Raw genomic sequence first — 18465 nt, forward strand, 5'->3', positions numbered from 1 at the left:
CGCCTCTTGGGTAAACAAATTGGTCAAATATATCATTTCTCTCAGCAGACAAAATCTTCGCTCGTAAGGGTGTATTCTTGAGCGTGGATTTCAAACCATAGGTTATTTTAGAGCTACATTGCTTCCCTACTCAATGTCTAGCTGTGTAATAAAGAAATAATGAGTCTCTTAGGCTGTGAGTTTTTGTATTACATTTTTATTTGATTATTCAGCTGAAACAATCCACACTGGCCCTGAAGTTTGTTTTGGATGTAAGCTCACAAGATATAATTTCTTGTTCCTACATTCATTTTTCCATGAATTTCATAAAGCTGAGATATTCATTGAAACTCTTGAAGCTCTGAGACTGAAAAGAAGCCATGCTGGGATAGCTATGATTGCATTTTTTTAAATGCCCTATTTTCTCTTTGTTATTGTTGTTGTCTAATTATTGTGTTGTTCTTCTAGGTATGCTGTATGTTTTACTGCAAGTTATTGAAAAAAAAAAAACGATTAATTTTATAGCTGTAGAGTCATTATTCAAAAACACAGTGCTGCTTGCTTCCCCTGTCTAATGTTTCACTTTGACCCTCTGTTAGTTTTTTTTTTTCATTTTTGAATAATTAAATAAAAAGTAACAGCTATGTAAATATTGCTTTATGGAGCTAGGTTTCAGCAGAAAGGGAACCAGCTTTTTAACCCATATTGTGTTTTTTTCATTTTACAGGCAGATCGTCTGATGACCTAATGGAACTGAATTTACAAGTGATATTGTGTTGGGTCGTGGTGCTGCATTGTGGCTCTGCTGAAGGCAGTATCCTGTACCGGGTCCAGGAGGAGCAACCTCCAAATACTCTTATAGGTAGCCTGGCAGCAGACCAGGGACTGCCAGACTCAGGTCACCTTTACAAGCTAGAGGTGGGTGCCCCTTATCTTCGTGTCGATGGAAAGACAGGGGACATTTACACCACAGAGATTCCTATAGACAGAGAAACCCTGAGGGACTGTCGCTCCCTGGCTAAGGGTAAACCCTGCTACCTGGAATTTGAAGTATCAGTGACTGATCTGATACAAAACCAGAGCCCACGGCTTATTGAAGGACGCATTGAAGTACAGGACATCAATGACAACACCCCCCAATTTCCTTCTTCTGTGCTTACCATCTCAGTCCCCGAGAACACGATCATGGGAGCGTTATTCTCCATACCTCTAGCTACAGACAGGGACTCTGACAGGAATGGGGTAGCTGACTATGCGCTGACTGCAGGGCCAGATGCTGCAACCCTGTTTGGTTTGCAAGTGGCTGATGACAGGGGAGGGAAGCTCCCACAGCTCATTGTCCTGGGCAACCTAGATCGTGAGTTAAAGGATTCTTATGACCTCACCATAAAGGCAGTGGACGGAGGAAACCCTCAGCGCTACAGCAGTGCATTACTCAGAGTGGTGGTGACTGATGCCAATGATAACGCTCCCAAGTTTGAAAAGTCCACCTATGAGGCAGAGGTTTCGGAAAATAGCCCTGTCGGACACTCTGTGTTGCAGGTAATTTAAAAACTTTTTTTGTATAATGTTGTAGTCTGGATTGCAAAGTTAAATTGTAACCAGCAATGTCTTTCTGAATAAATGTATAGTTTTAAATTTTGGATTTTACCTTTTTCAATATATTTTTGAAGAGAGCATTAGCTCATTATCCTTCTACAGGTAATAAATGCTTATATCTTGTATTGACAATGTAGTTGCAGAACAGTGTGAGATATTATTTTCGGAGTATAAATTGCTCTGTGCAGGATTTTCACAGCATGTTGCTGCGGATTTACACTGATTATCATGAAGGAAATGTCAGGCCTAATAATTTACAACCTTTCATTGAATCCTAGAAAAAAGAGAAAAGAAGGCTAGTGATGTAACTATCAAAAAACAGAGGAAAAGCAATAGCCAAAACAAAGTTATCTACATGCTGTGATTTAAAGTGATCAGACCCACACAGATTCCTGGATTAATTTATTCAGTGACCAATGATTCATTAGTTACATTCATTGTTAGTGTTGTAAATAACATTAGTTACAACACTAACTGTTGTGCATATTTAATGACTTTAACCATTGAATATGTTTTGATTACAGGTTAAAGCAAACGACTCTGACATGGGCCCGAATGGAGAAATTGAGTACACCCTTCACCAGGCAGTAGACCCAGTGCCGAAACTCTTACGAATTGATCGGTCCACTGGCATCATCTATGTCAAAGGACCACTGGACAGGGAGGAAATCAGCAGCTTGTCCTTCTATGTGATAGCAAGGGATAAAGGCCCTCAGCCTAAAAGCTCTAAGACATTTGTAACCATTGAAGTGACTGACCAAAATGACAATGCTCCAGCTGTGGAGATTCGTGGGATTGGCCTTGTGACGCACAGTGAAGGAGTGGCAAATATTTCCGAAGACATGCCAGTGGGAACAGCTGTTGCTTTAGTTCAAGTATCTGACAAAGATGAGGGAGAAAACGCTGTGGTCACTTGTGTGGTAGCAGGTGATGTGCCATTTCAGCTTCGCCCTGCCAGTGACTCAACCAGTGACAACAAGAGGAAGTATTTCCTACAGACCACCACACCTCTCGACTATGAAAGAGTTAGAGATTACCGAGTAGAGATTGTGGCTGTAGATTCTGGAAACCCAGCACTCTCTAGTACAAACTCTTTGAAGGTTCAAGTGACTGATGTGAACGATAACTCTCCAATATTTTCCCCTACCTTGTTTGAGGTTGATTTTGCTGAAGAAAACCAACCAGGAGAAAAAATTTTAGATGTTATAGCCACAGATGCTGACAGCGGCACTAATGCCGAACTTCTCTATAATATTTTGCCAGATTCATCCATCAAAGGCTTGTTTGAGATTGACCCAAATACAGGCGAAGTAAGAGCCAAAAGCTCTCTTGATCGTGAACACAAAGAACAATATGAGTTTCGTGTCACTGCAGCAGATAAAGGGTCTCCTGTCCATAAAGGAACAGCAACTGTTGTAATAAAAGTAATAGACCGCAATGACAATGATCCCAAATTCATGCTTAGTGGCTACAGTTTTTCAGTCTTGGAAAACATGCCACCTCTGAGTCCAGTTGGTATGGTGACAGTCCTAGATATGGACAAAGGCGAGAATGCCCACGTTCACCTCTCTGTAGAGCCTGATGAAGGAAAGTTTGTTGTTCAAAATGGAACAGGAACTATTCTCTCAAGCATCTCGTTTGACAGGGAGAAAGAAAGCAGCTATAATTTCCGTCTAAAAGCAGTGGATGGAGGAGAGCCACCCAGGTCTTCATATGTGGGTGTTACAATCAATGTACTGGATGAAAATGACAATGATCCCGTGATAACTAAGCCCTCCAACTCTTCCTTCAGACGCTTATCACCTCTAGCCTCCCCAGATAGCCACGTTGAAGTAGTGGAAGCTGAGGACCTGGACAATGGCCCTAATGCAGAGCTGGTGTTCAGTATCGCTGGTGGAAACCCTTACCAGTTATTTCGCATTTCCCCCTCAAGTGGAGAGATCACTCTAGCAAAGGAGATGACACGCAAACATGGTGGATTACATCGCCTAGTGGTGCGAGTAAGTGACAAGGGGAAGCCTGCACGCCACGCTACTGCCCTGGTCCACATCTATGTCAATGAAACCATTTCAAATGTCAGCTTAGTGGAAGCCTTAGTGGGACACAGTCTTTACACTCCACTGGACAGGGACATTGCTGGTGATCCCGACAATGGTTTTGCTGCTCAGCGTAGTAATATATTGTTTGGAAGCCTTGCTGGTGTAGCAGGTGTTGTAATGTTGATCTTGGTGGTGGTATTTATTCGCCACCGCATCCAAAGAGAAACCAAGAGTGGATATCAAGCTGGCAAAAAGGAAACCAAGGACTTATATGCACCCAAACAGGCCCCAAAAAACACCAAAGGCAAACGTGGACGGAAAGGCAAACCTCAGAAGTCTCCAAAACCACTCGGGGAAGACGAAGAGGTCAGCCTTCAAAAAAGTCTGAAGTTCAATCTTGATGGAGTCAATGATAGCCCCAGGATACATCTGCCTTTAACATATTCACCAGGAAGCCCTGATATAGGCAGACACTACCGTTCCAACTCCCCTTTACCCTCCATCCAGCTGCAAGCCCAATCGCCATCTGCCTCACAGAAGCATCAGGTGGTCCAGGACCTCCCTGCCACCAACACCTTTGTAGGAACAGGAGGAGACGACAATTCCACTGGCTCAGACCAGTACTCAGATTACAGCTACAAGACGGGCCAACCGAAGTATAACAACAAACAGGTACAGTTATCTCAAGCGCATAGTAAGGTCTGTCTGAGGAATGGGTGATTGGTTTGGTGGATTTTGTGAGAATGTTGAAAAGCAGTGATTTCATTATAAGACTTGCAATATTTTAGTCTTATTATCTACAGTCCTGAAAATCACAGATTCAACAACTCTCATTCATGACTACTTTGGCAGTTCTAGTAATTTGATATGATTTACTTTGACAATAACAGTCCCAAATTTGAATTATCTGAATGCCATTTTTGTCATTGTGCCATCTATCTGGATTGTAAAAATGTAAAACGATAGTTAAAAATTTAGTACAAATTTGTTACTGGCTTGTGTGTGATGATATACGAAGAACAGACCAAATCATTTCCAAAATTATATTATCCATTCTTTCTCTTACTAGTAACTGTCTGCTTTGCTTCTCTGGGTAAGGCATGTATATATGTAAAATTGCATAGACAGAAAGAAAGTTGCTGCAAGTATTTGCTCAATTGTGGCACTGCTAAAAAATAAGATTTTGTCAGGTTGGCAGAAGAGTTGAGCAGGGATGGTCTGTTCTCACTTACTTCTGCTCTTCTGCTTGACCTCTAGTACTCTGTAGTGATCTCGGCAGGTCATTTGCTCTTATCTCCCTGCTCCTTATGCTCTTATCTCCTCTTATCTGTACAACATTTGGGCTTGAATCACCATGGAAACAGAAATATTAATAGAGTCAGAAGGGATTACGAACAGAAAGATTTTAGAGAGTAAGGCTAGAAAGCTAGTGTGTCTCTGGGTTTCTGTGTCATCTGCAACTGTGTAAATGTGTGTCTTGGACTACACAAATATAAATTTGTGTGCAGGAGGGGATAAGGCAGATTATCATTATCCTTATATAGTAGAACATCCCTTATTATACAGAAAAATGTCCAGATGTCTTGATCCCACCAGTTACACAGCCACGCTTGAGCCACTGAAATGGATCTGTGGTTTTTATTTATTTACTTTTTTAGTTAAATATGTGCTGAACTCACATTCAACACAGAAAAAAAACAGCTAGTGTCAGTGAGAGGTAAGATGCTGATAAGACAACTTCAAAGAATACCCAGCACCAAAGACAGCTTTGCGCAGGGGCATTCCATCACAAACAACCACAAATTCAAAAACTCAGGGTATGATTAGCAACCTAACATGACTGATTCCTCTGAACCACACTGAGTGAAAAGTGATATATTTGTGAAACACACACCAACTAGATCTAACAATACTTTATTCATGTCGCTACTGTGGCATTCAAAGGATGGCTATTATTTAGTACTGAAAATATTTGACATTGATGTAAACAATTTATTTTCAACCAGGACGAGTTAACATGAGCTTTCAAGACACTTCCTACATTTCAGCCGTACAAAACAGTTTGACATTCTCCAAGGCTTTGCAGATAACGTTTGCCACATAAAAATTAGCAAAAATAGAAGGGGAAAACATGCCGCTGAGTTCTGAACATGTGTAGGTGACACATTTTCTGTGGAGATATCTTCAGAGCCAGTCTCACAGTTGGCTTGTTGGTAGTTTTAGCAGATGTTAGTTGACAGCTTAGGTGATCACAAGCCGTTGTGGGTGGAGTCAGTTTAGAGAACAGTCACCACTGTCTTCTTGATGGACAACATAAGGGACCAAAATGACTGCAAGCCACAGGGTGTGTCTGGGTGTTTGTGTGTAGTGCCAATCTCTCTGTTTGTATGTAGATTTGCTCCTTAATCTAAGAGTGTTAATTGTGTCTGGCACAGATGTAAGCTCTCAGCATTTAACAGTATTGTGTGTGCGCTTTCTCAATATGATCGCATAAATACATATGCAACATGACTCAAGTGAGTGACAGGCTGTTTAAAAACATGGACAGATGTTGAAGCTCATGTGACATACCTCAGCAGATGTTGTCTTGTGTATGGCATCCCCTCTCACATCAGGAAGAACAGATTGACCAAAATATATAATTAAAGCAACTGCCAAGTGATGCGACAGATCTAGAGTGGTGCCATTGTTTTAATTAACTGTGCTGCACTCAACAACTAGTTTTGTTTTTTTGTTTCCCCAATATGGTCAGATGTCTATTTTTTTTTTTTGTCAAATCTCAAAGTCTCAAATTTCCAGCGTGCATGTTCAGGGATTATGAGCATATGAAACATTACAAGCGTTTAATGATATTTTTTAGCAGTATCTTCATGCTTTAGGCTTTAATTAGAGACAGTTTCCTTCTGAACACAAATCTATTGTCAGGTGGCATCTGAGCGGATATTAAACAAATTGATCAAAAAAACGATATAAAAAAGTGTGTGAGTGTGTTTGTGAGTGTGTTAGTGGTATTAGACGTTGATTGCAGAGATATATTTAAAAGATGAAAATATTTTCCCAGGTTTAGATTGCAGGTGCAAATAGACTGATAATGTAAAATTAGATGGAGTGTAATTAAAGACTGTCATACATGCATTAGTATTTATTTGCAGGTAAAATATTGTCTTGTTTGCTGCACCTACTTAACTCTTCATTTTGAACTTATTTGTGGAGCTGGTCATTACAAAATGATTACTTTTTCATCTTCTCTATTTGAACTTATCAGAAGCATCTCTACATAAATATGCTAGATTAATGAACAGCCCAAGGCTGAATAGTAGAATATTAAAGTACTATATTACTCAAGAACCCGAACAGATGTTTCAGATGTGCTAATTAGATCATCATATTACCTAAGCATGTGCCAGCTATATGTGCAAAATAATATTTGTTTAGTTTCCTACACCAGGAGCTAGTACTGCTATCAGTTCAGAAACATTTTGATCTTTTCCCAAGACTCTGTGGAGAATGTTTCAGCCCTGTAATTGTTTTAGATTAACCCACTTCTGCAAATATTCCTAAAATGCTGTTTCCAGGATGTAATGTTTTGCAAAAAAGAAACAGCAACAGACACTCAACGCCACTAATCACACTTCTAATTTTGCATTCCATGTGTCTACAAGCAATAACATTCAGTAACATGGACAGTGCTTTTGCTGCCAACTAGCTCCAAAGCTTCTGAGAGCCATTGCATCAGAGGTGGAAAAAGGATGATAGGCACTAAAGAAGCCCAGCTTCATTCCTCTGTGGTCTGTGTCAACACCCTTTAGAATAACACTCATCAAATGCTAAACTAGAAAGTTTTAGATCAAGGAAAATTACTGAGCACTAATGTAGCATCATAGTCAGCCCAAATGGTTCTATACTAGATTCAAACAAACATGTGGGAGACTTCAAATAGTGGGGTGTTATAGCCTCACTGTACTGAATATGCATAGAGGTTCTTACAGTTTCTGCTTGCACCTGTTTGGGTATTGTTGTAATTAAAGTAGGGACACTAGGAATTTTCCTCAGGGTCTTGGCAAGTTAAGCCATTTTTAGATATATGCCACAATTTTATTCTTGGGCAAACAATATATTGTACTAATTACTGCATGTGAAGTTACCATCCATACAAATAGTGGTTCCTTGATTCTTAAGATTTAAAGGGAAACTTTTTATTTTATTAACAGAATATGAATATTTTAAATAAGTGTGTTTTACCCAGTGTCATCCATTTGGACAAAATAAAGCAAATGAATAGTAGTAGTCACGAAAGTAACATAGCAAAGCAAATGTTGGTACATAGTTGTATTTTGAAAACACAACATTGTAAGCTGCACATTTCTAAATCCAGGCTGCTAAAGGTTGCACCTTTTGTAGTTTACCCCCTCATCACCTTTGAATGTGTGATATTGCATGATGGTTGCTAGAGAAACCAGTGACTCACGTTAGCCATTAGACCTGATAATTAGCTCTGTTGGGTCCAAGAGCTGGCACCTTTTTTCACACTTCATTTAATGAGAATCTTACATATGAACAAAAAGCAAAATGAAAGTCAGGAAGGACTGAAAATCATCTGTTACACAACAATCATTACTGCGTCACTGTATTTTTTATGCATCAACGCATGCTGATAAAATGTTCTATTCATTCAATGAGGATGAATTTTGTCCAGCTCTGGCTTACTTGTTCATCTCCATGCCCACCTGTAGTAGAGTGAGTCAGTGTGAGTCTTAATTAACCTGCTTCTTTGTTAAGAAGGGCCCACACTTTGTGAACTTTAGGCATCCCTTTGAGCTGGGATTAGCCCGATTTAGTCCAATGCGGGTATTTGAAGTCAGCCGAGGTATATTACAGATGAGGCTGGAAGCACAATTTGTTCTTTGAGACTGTGACACACTGGCCCTCAATTACTTAGGTGTGTTTGGAAGTCTTCTTACCGTGCACGAAAAACAAGTGCGTAAAATTACTATCAGATTAATCGAGCATGTGCACTGCCCTTTTTTGCCCTCATCACTATAGTCATGTTAGCAAAACAGAATCATTCTGAACTAACAGATTGGTACAATCTGTATACACGCATACTATCTGCACACGACATTATCTATATAAGAAAATGCATTTACCTCTAGGTTAAGTGGGGAAATTAGTGGCAATGAAAGCACAGAATGAAAGAAAGAAAGAATGAAAGAGAAAACCCTGTACGCTTCACTGAAGCAAGGAAGCAAAAGAAAGTCCAAATGAAGAAAGTGAAACATTTTTGTGCAAAGAGGAAGTCAAAAGACACAGATTCCCACAAATGTTTCCACCAGACTGAGGATTGTATAAAACAAAAAGTCTGTGGCTGAAATAATGGGGGTTCGGAATGTTGTTTCCCCCTGAGACAGGCACTGTGACTCGGGGAAAAAAAGTTTGGCTATCAAACATTCTATAAAAAAGAAGAAAACAGTGAAGGGGAAGGAGCACGTAATCTGTCAGCTCAAGATGAGAACCTCACTGCAATGAAAAATGAAATTAATTAATTAATTAAAAAAAATGTGATAGTGCCAAGAAACTGACTTAAGAAAATGACTGTAATGATGTCATCCAGGAATGATATGGCATTTTTAATACCGTTGAAGCCTACAGTTTTCCATTTAGTATTCTGTTGAGATTTTTTTTTTTTTATGTTTTTGATTAATTGTAATTCTGAACATTTTGCGACTTATGGTGTTTTAGAAAACAGCAAGTACTGGCCAAATTAGCCCTGGGTCTTTGATCTCGTCCTTTAGATGCAGTGATAATAGCATTTAGCCAAAATTAATCGTTCTGTCTACAAACAACAATGGCATGGTATCTTCATATCATCATATATTACCATTCCTTTTGTAGGTAAAGTTAATAATGTCTATTTTTCAACAAGCCTGTCTGAAAAGGGCTTGATTATTGCACATTTGAAGAAATAGGACTGATGAAGTCACTGGTATCAGTGAAATAATATTCACATCGTGGCTTTGCCTGAAATTAATCTTGATTCAAGCTGCAATGACTCTGAGCTGGCTGTAAGTGGTTACAAGTTGTACAGGGCAGACAGAAATAAATTAGGTGTAGGCGTTGCTTTTTATCTCCAGGAACAGTGATAAAAAATGTTTAATGAGTCCAGAGATTGAGAATTTTTGGTTAAAGATTTGTTTTTAACATTTATGCCTATTTTATAGGCTGTTGTTACAGACCACCTAATTCTAATATACAGTATTTTGAAAATTTAAGTGTAATGTAACAGAATAGAATTTTTTTTTCTTCCTGGTGACCTGAACTTTTATTGGTTTCTATCAATCTTAATGAATCTTAATTTCTTAATAAGTACTGCTCATTTAGAAATAAACCTTATCTGAATTACAGGGATCTCTAAACTTTCCTCAAATTGTGACAAGGTCAACAGTTTCTGTAAATAACCGTAGTAATAAAATCTCTATGTGCACTAATCACATTTGTAAATAATAAAATAATATGATCAGGGTCTGTATTGGTGGCAGTTGGGTTCAACATTCATAATTTAAACTTGGAAAACAAAATTGTCAAAATCTGTAAAATAGCATTGTCCTTTGTAGAAGTTATGGAAATTTGATATGGATTTATTTTTGAATGATGTTAAATTGGTCAGAATTATGGTAAATGGCCTGTATTTGTATAGCGCTTTACTAGTCCCTAAGGACCCCAAAGTGCTTTACACATCCAGTCATCCACCCATTCACACACTGGTGATGACAAGCTACATTGTGGCCACAGCCACCCTGGGGCACACTGACAGAGGTGGGGCTGCCGGACACTGGCGCCACCGGGCCCTCTGACCACCACCAGTAGGCAACGGGTGAAGTGTCTTGCCCAAGGACACAACGACCAAGCCGGGACTCGAACCGGCAACCTTCCAATTACAAGGCGAACTCCCAACTCTTGAGCCACAATCGCCCCATTATGTGGGGAAATCTTGCAAATAGGGCTGTAACCGTGTTTATGGATGATCTAATGCAGTGGTGCCCAATCCCGGTCCTCGAGAGCTACCGTCCTGCAGCTTTTAGATGCATCCTTGTTCCCACACACCTGAATCAAATGAATGGCTTGTTATCAGGCCTTTGCCAAACATGATGGCATGCTGAAGAGGTAATCAAACATTTGATTCAGCTGTGTTGGAGTAGGGATGCATCTAAAAGCTGCAGGATAGTAGCTCTCGAGGACTGGGATTGGGCAGCCCTGATCTAATGTATCTGTTAACCCTTTTATACATGAATTATGACAACCTCAATCAGGATTTTTTTCTTAAGTATTTTTATTAATCTTTAGCCATGAAAATATTAATAAAAATACTTAAGCAAAAAATCTTGATTGAGGTTTTTTCAATTCATGTATGAAAGGGTTAAATAACAATAATTACAATGAAATACGTCATACATCTATAGTAACATTAAACAACCAGTGGGTGGCAGGGTATGGAGTGACACATCAGTGCCCAATGTAGTGGTTTATGTGCAAGTATACCATCAACACTGACACAAATATAAGAAAACAGCCTTTGAATAGCTGTCCACTGTAGTGGCCACTATGCGTGAAAGGGTTCCACTTAGGAAGCGCTCAGTGAAGGAACCCTGTCTTGATGATAAATTAAGATTAGCAATGCTTTACTGAGATAAGGCTAAAGAGATTCCTTAGAAATGATGATGTATTTCTGACAGAAGATGCTAGTGTAGATTAAGAAATATGTCAACTAAATTGTATTATAACAAAAAGAAGTAATAGATTAATAATATAAGGAAATCCTATACATTTAATAGGCTGGCAGTTGCATTATGGGGTACAGTTGAATGTTATTTAATGCTTTGATCTCAGCAGGGAGACTAAAATATGTTTGTCCTACAGCATTCACCGTAGCTAGGATTATTCACTTAAATTTGGGAGGGTAACAAAAAAGAATTCAGTTGACCACAGTCTGCGATTTACGGACTTCACTGTAACTTTAAAAAATATATAATACATACATTTGACATAGGAACATTTTCGGGCCCCAAGGATACTAGCAACCACAATGGAGAAGCTAATGGGAATCCAAGTTTTATAAATAATCATAAGAATAATAGTCAGCATGATTCATTATAGTAGTAGTCATAGTAATCATAGTAGTAGTAGTAGTAGTGATGGATGTATTCATTTTAACGAGTTGTGTGTATGTTTGCTAAAACAACCTCGGCTTTTTTTCATTTTTTCATATACATGGTTAGGGGCAGTTTTCAATTGTGAAGCACAAACAAATTAAGGTGCGAAAATAGTGATAAATCACCGATTTGTGTGTGATATGTTCGTATGCACGATTTAGCAGATTTGTCTTATGCTTATTTTTACTGAAGACAAGCCTGGAACCATGAAATCACTGAAAATTTGTCATCTGCATTTTACTGAATAGTTGGGAAAGCATGGCGTGCTGCTAAATTATCATTTCCTATCTCACTTTCCAATCTGCCTCCCAGTATTTTACAAACAGACACAGGCACACACGCAGACATACTCACCCACAGACCAGCTCTCTCATTCACACACACAGGCAAGCACACAAACACACAAACAGCTCTTTGTGCACCACATATTTGCCCTGGCTGATTACTCAGAAAAAGAAGGCTAGAAGGAAAGTGAGGTAATGGTGGAGTAATTTGCCCTGCCTGCACGGCATGTTTTCTTACTGTTTTATAGTGTCAATGCATGATTCAATACACTGCATCAGTATTGCATTGTAGTGAAAGCACTGCACATTTGGTGCTGCTCCTTCACAACTTAATACAGCCAGATAATAAAGAAAAAAATATGCCACAGTGATCTTAGTTCAGAGCAGTTTATTACTTAAGAAATGCAGTAGTGTATAATTTTGCACCTACCTTTTTATAAAGCATAGTTTTTCCTGTGGGTTTTTTTTTCGGGATGGATGGGGAAGTTGTACAACATGTACATGTACATGCCACCCAGCCCCAAAACTGGTGAGCTCTATTAATTATCATTTCAATTTCTCATTATTTGATTCATTTTTCTTAACAGTGTGGAAAAATATTTTTTAATATTTACATTTTTTGGTAATAATGGTTGGTTAAAATGTCGACCAAAAAGTTTGTTGAAAGAAATGCTCAAGTTTAAACATGCCAGGCCCAGATAGTCAAGGGGAGCCCATTGGCTACGCGTACCTAAGAATAACCACATTAGCCATCATGTCTCTTGTTATTCTCTTTGTTCAATACATTACTGTGTTTGAGTCCACATAGTAAGTTTGATTAAAATACTGACACGATTGGCTTAAATAATTTGAGGCAGGTAGTCCTCAACAAGGAGAGTGGTCTAGACATTCACAGTAGAATCTGTAGCTTTATAGCACTCGAGATCACCTAAATTTTAGACATCTATTCACTGTGACAGGTACAGGCAGTTACTGTAAAAGGCAAACACGCAACAAGAAAAATGGTCAAAGTCAGGAAGGTAACATAGCCTGGTAGCATGCAGCCTTCTGCCTATACTGTGACTAATTGCTGATAAAAAAAAACAGCCTGGCAAACAGGTGACAGCACAAGGTGATGTACAGTTGGAATTGACAAACATAGGAGAATTTTGGGAAAAGCAAGAAACAGAGGCTTTGTCTGAATTTGTGTCTCTGAAGCTGAACAGAGAATGAGATGATGCAAAAGGTGCTATGACTTTTCCTATGTGTAGCTAAGCTGTGGGTGTATGAGTGAGACAACTTTATAGGATATATAAAGGCTGTGTATTAAATATATCTCTAAGCCTATGTAACTGCTAGGTAAGGACTCACAGGTCTTACTGTATTACAGAGGAGACAAAAAATACAATAGAGAGGAGACAAAAATACAAAAATATAATAGAGTTTTGACTGAATGTGAACTTGGCATTTGAATGAGCACAATAATAAGCAAAGTGTTGCACTCCAGTTTAGTGTAGGAAAACAGAAAATACCAAATTCCATGCAGTTTTTTTTGCCCAGATACATACAGTAGGTCTTTTGTAAACACTCGAGCTACTTCCATACTGTCTTTGCTGTTAGAGAAGGAATTCAGAGACATCAGAGCCTGTTCGTTATTTTTTGCTGAAGCATTGCTTTAAGAGATAGTGTGCTTATAATTTCATTTTGTTTAGGATGGGTGAACACAAAGACTCAACTGGCAACCTCCCTTGGAATGATAATTAAATTAAAGCATAATAAAATGTTCTTCATGCATCCCAAAAACGGTTAGGGCTATTGTACACATAAAAAAGAATATTCACACCAAAACTTCATATAACTGTTTTGCCAAAAATAACTTAAAAAAAACAGCACATACAAACCTGACATTTTAATTAACTGCTTTTCACTTTTCTATATTGCAGTTTTTCAACAGTTCAACTTACTGCCACAAATTGTGGGCTTTGGACTGCGACCATTCTGTATTACTGCATGTTTATTGAACAAAAGTGAAACGATAAGCATCAAATCTCAGAACTTTATTGCATTTTCTGCAGTATGAAGAGAATACAATCACTGGCCCGCATATTAGGTACAACTGTTCAACTGCTCATTAGCAAAACTGTCTAATCAGTCAACCACATGGCAGCAACTCAGTGCATTTTAGCATGTAGACATGGTTGAGACAACCTGCTGAAGATTCAAGTGAGCATCAGAATGGGAAAGAAAGGGGATTTTAAGTGAGTTTGAATGTGGCATGGTTGTTGGTGCCAGATGGGCTGGTGTGAATATTTCAGAAACTGCTGATCTCCTGGGATTTTCATTCACGATCATCTTATCTACAGAAAATGATTAGAAAAAGAGAAAATATCCAGTAAGCAGCAGTTTTCTGTGCTGAAAATGCCTGGTGGAGGCCAGTGGTCAGAAAGGAATGGCCAGACTGCTTTGAGTTCACAGGATGTCAGAAGTAACTCAGTTAAGCTATTGTTTAAAAGCAATAGCTTCACTGAGCCAAGGTATGTAGAAGCGCATCTCTGAACACAAAACATGCTGAACCGTGAGGCAGATGGGTTTCAGAAGACCACACTGAGTCCCACCCCTGTCAGCTAAGAACATGAAACTGGAGCTACACTTCACACAGACCCATTAAAATTTAACAACTAGGCTGATTTGATTTCTTGTGTGACATTTGGATGGTAAAGTCAGAATCTTGCGTAAACAACATGATAACATGGACCAACCCTTTTGTTGTATCAGTGGTTCAGGCAGATGATGTAATGATCTGGGGGATGGACTCAAAAGGCTTCCACAGTCACATATCATAATCCAGTAGAGCACCTTTGGGATGTGGTGATTAAAAATTTGCGATATAATTGATAAATCAATGCCAAGTTGTTAGGAATACATCTGTGTTCTCATGCAAGTTCCCTTGCATGACCACTTGATTGCTTATTAAACTAGCATCTACACTTTCAGTAAGTTCCCCACTTTATTTTCTTTGAAATCCTCTTTATTTGGAACAAAACACTTGTTTTTGATTGGGCTGTAAAACAAACAAACAAACAAAAAAACAAAAAAACCCATAAAAAAAAACCAAGTTAATGAATATCAACAAGAAGAAAATCCAATGTTGAGAAAACTGCTGCAGCTAAGGGCAACATCTATGAAGATGGTAATACCTGAACTAATTGGGGCTAATACACGTTAAGCAGTACAACTCAATCTCACAGCAGTTTACAAATGTATAGATGTTAATGGTCATCCTAAACTGATCTAATATAACATTTAAACATTAATATTTAAACATCTAAAAAATATAACATTTAAGTTCGATAACACTAAGATTAAGATATGGGTTGTAGTGAATGCATGCACATTTGATGGCTGCATGGAGTGACTGGAGAAAAATCTATTCTAAATAGTAGGGAGTGAAAGTGGGGTGCTTTTGCCTACTGGAAGTCTAAAAAAACAAGAGGTGTGCAATCTCAATTATATACTTTGTTCTATAAAATGTGCACAAGCAAGGCAGCTGACAAGAAGGCTCAAATGCTTTAGCCGATGATCAAAATAAACCTTAATAACATAAATAAGTCACTACAATTTGATCTGTCGACTATTACGTTATTCTTCTTATTTCCAGCAATCATTTCACTGTATGGAGCTCGTGGGCAGTTGCCTAAAATCGTTAAACTTCACCCATGACAATCTTCTTTGATGTGTCTGCTAATTAATGTTAAAAAATTGTGCTAGGCAGGCTGAAATATATGCCAATAATATTCACATAACATCCTCAGACATCCTTTGAAGTGTCTTGCCAAGATAGAGAAGGTGTGTTACCTTGAGTTACTGTAGACGGAGATGGATGTCAGCTGTGCGATCTGGCTCAGCACAGTAAAAAAGATGGCACACCTCAATAATCAAGGCTTATGTGGAAACACTGATGTATAGGCTGCCTGTCATATTGAGCACATTTACAGTTTCTTGGCACCCTCCATGCACCCTTCTGATGCTTTCTGTTTCATGTACTGTTAAAGGCTGACTTAAAGTCCAGGATACATCCTAATTATTATCCAATCAGCTGTCAGACCTTGGATCTATATTGTTTCTTTAAGTTTTTATAAGTAAACTAAGATGGAATCTTAATTGAAATCTTTTTATTGTGTACAGTGCTCCTTAATATGCATATTTATGTCTTTGCATTGAATTCTGGGCTTGTTAAAGGGCTCCAGGTGGTTGAGAATATTACTGTATAACACGTATCATGATGTAAAGATGGAACATATTCTGCACCTAAACTGCACTTTTTTTTTAACTTTGTAAAACACTTTGGTCAACCTGTGTTGTTTGTTTAAATGTGCTAAATTGATTGAGAAAGAGGAAAAAAAAAAAACAAAAAAACAAAACAACAACCATCCACTGTTTTACTGTTTTGTAAACAATGATCTTCTGCATTGTTCACAAAATACACTTTAGAAAATATAACAAGTTTGAAATGATGTACTTAATGTAGCGTGGATTTGTGAATCATATCATCAGAGTTAAAAGTGATGGAAATGAGAAATTCTTTATGAACACTCTTGTGAGTAGATAATATTATACTCTGAGCTCAATGTAATATAATTATATTATAATAAAAGTTTCCCAGTAGGTTACAAAGGAGTCATTTATTCCAAAGGCTCTGCATGAAACCCTTTAAGGGCAAGTGAGACAGCAGAGAGGCAAGTGCATTCAATTAGCAGGCTTGTCCTAATTAACAACCATCCCTTCAACTAGGACATAGGGATTGATTTTATTTGCATTTCCTAGATTGAATTATTAGTGTTAGCCCTTTGAAACGGTTTGCCTGAAGTGTGATGCGGCTGATATGACAGGTGTGGGTAATAGGCAACGTTTATGTGTGGGTTGGATAGAAGTAAATATTTTAGTTTGCAAAGGATGATAAACTTATTTGTAAAATGCTACCTGGAGATCTCCTTTTCTCAGGTAGTCTTTCTTCCTTAATCAAGGTTTTACAAAAGATGGAAAATGTGCCTACGAAGTACATAATGTGAACAATAGGGCAACCTCGGGAGCTGCAAAATGAAAAATGAGGCTGGTTCTAAAATCATATTTACAGCCTCGTATAAAAATTTGTTTTGGCCTCTGTAGACAGTTTCTCCCTTCACAATAATGCTGACTAGCTTGCATGTTTTTAGTTTTCTTTTGCATTTCTGTAACTTATGGACCAGAATAATTGAATTAGGTGCGTGGTCACTGTAACTGACGGGTGTCCCAACACAGGCAGCTATAGCCCTAGGTCCCATCCATTACTTTGAGATATTTAACCTTATATCATTGCTGTGTGTGCTGTTGGAGCATTTTGGAGTACTTTTAATAAATTATCTATGGCTTGCTGAAGGGTACAGACCATCCAAAAAGTCTGAGCTTCACTTTTGGCCAGTGAAATTCTGCTACTTTTTAGTATTTTTGTTTTGCACTAATTAGCTGATATATGTGTGTTACACCTATATACAACCAAGGTAACTAGTGTTAGCAGATAAAGTAACTTTCACTCGTGTTATACAAACATGGTGGTGGCCTAAAACCAGCAGGTGATCTCTTGGTGGTTATGTCCATCTTTTATACCTTTTTATACTATATGTGAGGGTGATATATATTACTTTTACATGTGTTTTCTAGATTATCCTGGATTGTACACTGACAACATGGCGAGGTAGCTCAACATTTTCATTGCGCCATGTGGAGTGTTTTCAACAAAGGCAAATGTTGTAACACTGCTTTTGTAGCACGCCAACATAAAACAACAACATTACTAATCTCAGCTAAATGAGAACATAGCAAGATTCTAACCTTTTATACCTCTCACAAACACTCTTGTATTTGTTATGTCAGCTTTCATGTAGTAATTATTCATTAAAAACATTTCTAATAATGTAACAAGTTCTTGATTTATGTAGAATGAGCAATTGCCAAATTCTTCCTGATGGATGGCAATTGCAACTTTTTGTGCAGCAAGTCCTGACTGCCAGCCATCAGCCCTCTTGATGTCATCAAGATGCTTAGCACTGCTGACTTGCTCTTTGATGTAGAGGGGAAATAGACCTGATTAAAGTGATGCTGGTGATCCATGTGCGCATTAAAATGTGATGGTCTCCCTATTGATCAGGTTTAATGAAATATCTGATGAAAAGCTATTGGTTGCTGTCATTTTCCCTCAGGCTCAAATGCTTTCTGTGAGTGGCACATGGTCAGATTCCATCTTTTATGGTAAAAAATAAAATAAAATAAAATAAAATAAAATGAGTTCTTCTTTAGGTAAAGCTGTGTGGAGGCTCAGCTCCCTGATGGCATTGCCTTTAG

General features: G+C 38.3%; 1 protein-coding gene across 2 annotated transcripts in view; it reads left to right on the plus strand.

Annotated features, from left to right (window-relative positions):
- pcdh1a (protocadherin 1a) overlaps positions 1-18465 on the plus strand; it is a 174142-nt gene that overhangs the window by 68155 nt on the left and 87522 nt on the right. For both annotated transcript variants that reach the window (XM_082547972.1, XM_082547971.1), the window contains 2 exons: positions 707-1521; positions 2103-4289. In XM_082547972.1, coding sequence (XP_082404098.1) covers positions 727-1521; positions 2103-4289 — 2982 coding nt within the window. In that variant the 5' untranslated portion in view covers positions 707-726. The remainder of the gene's footprint in view (positions 1-706; positions 1522-2102; positions 4290-18465) is intronic.

The sequence above is a fragment of the Aulonocara stuartgranti genome (assembly GCF_965226115.1).
Source record: "Aulonocara stuartgranti genome assembly, chromosome: 10".
Classification (NCBI taxonomy): Eukaryota; Metazoa; Chordata; class Actinopteri; order Cichliformes; family Cichlidae; genus Aulonocara; species Aulonocara stuartgranti.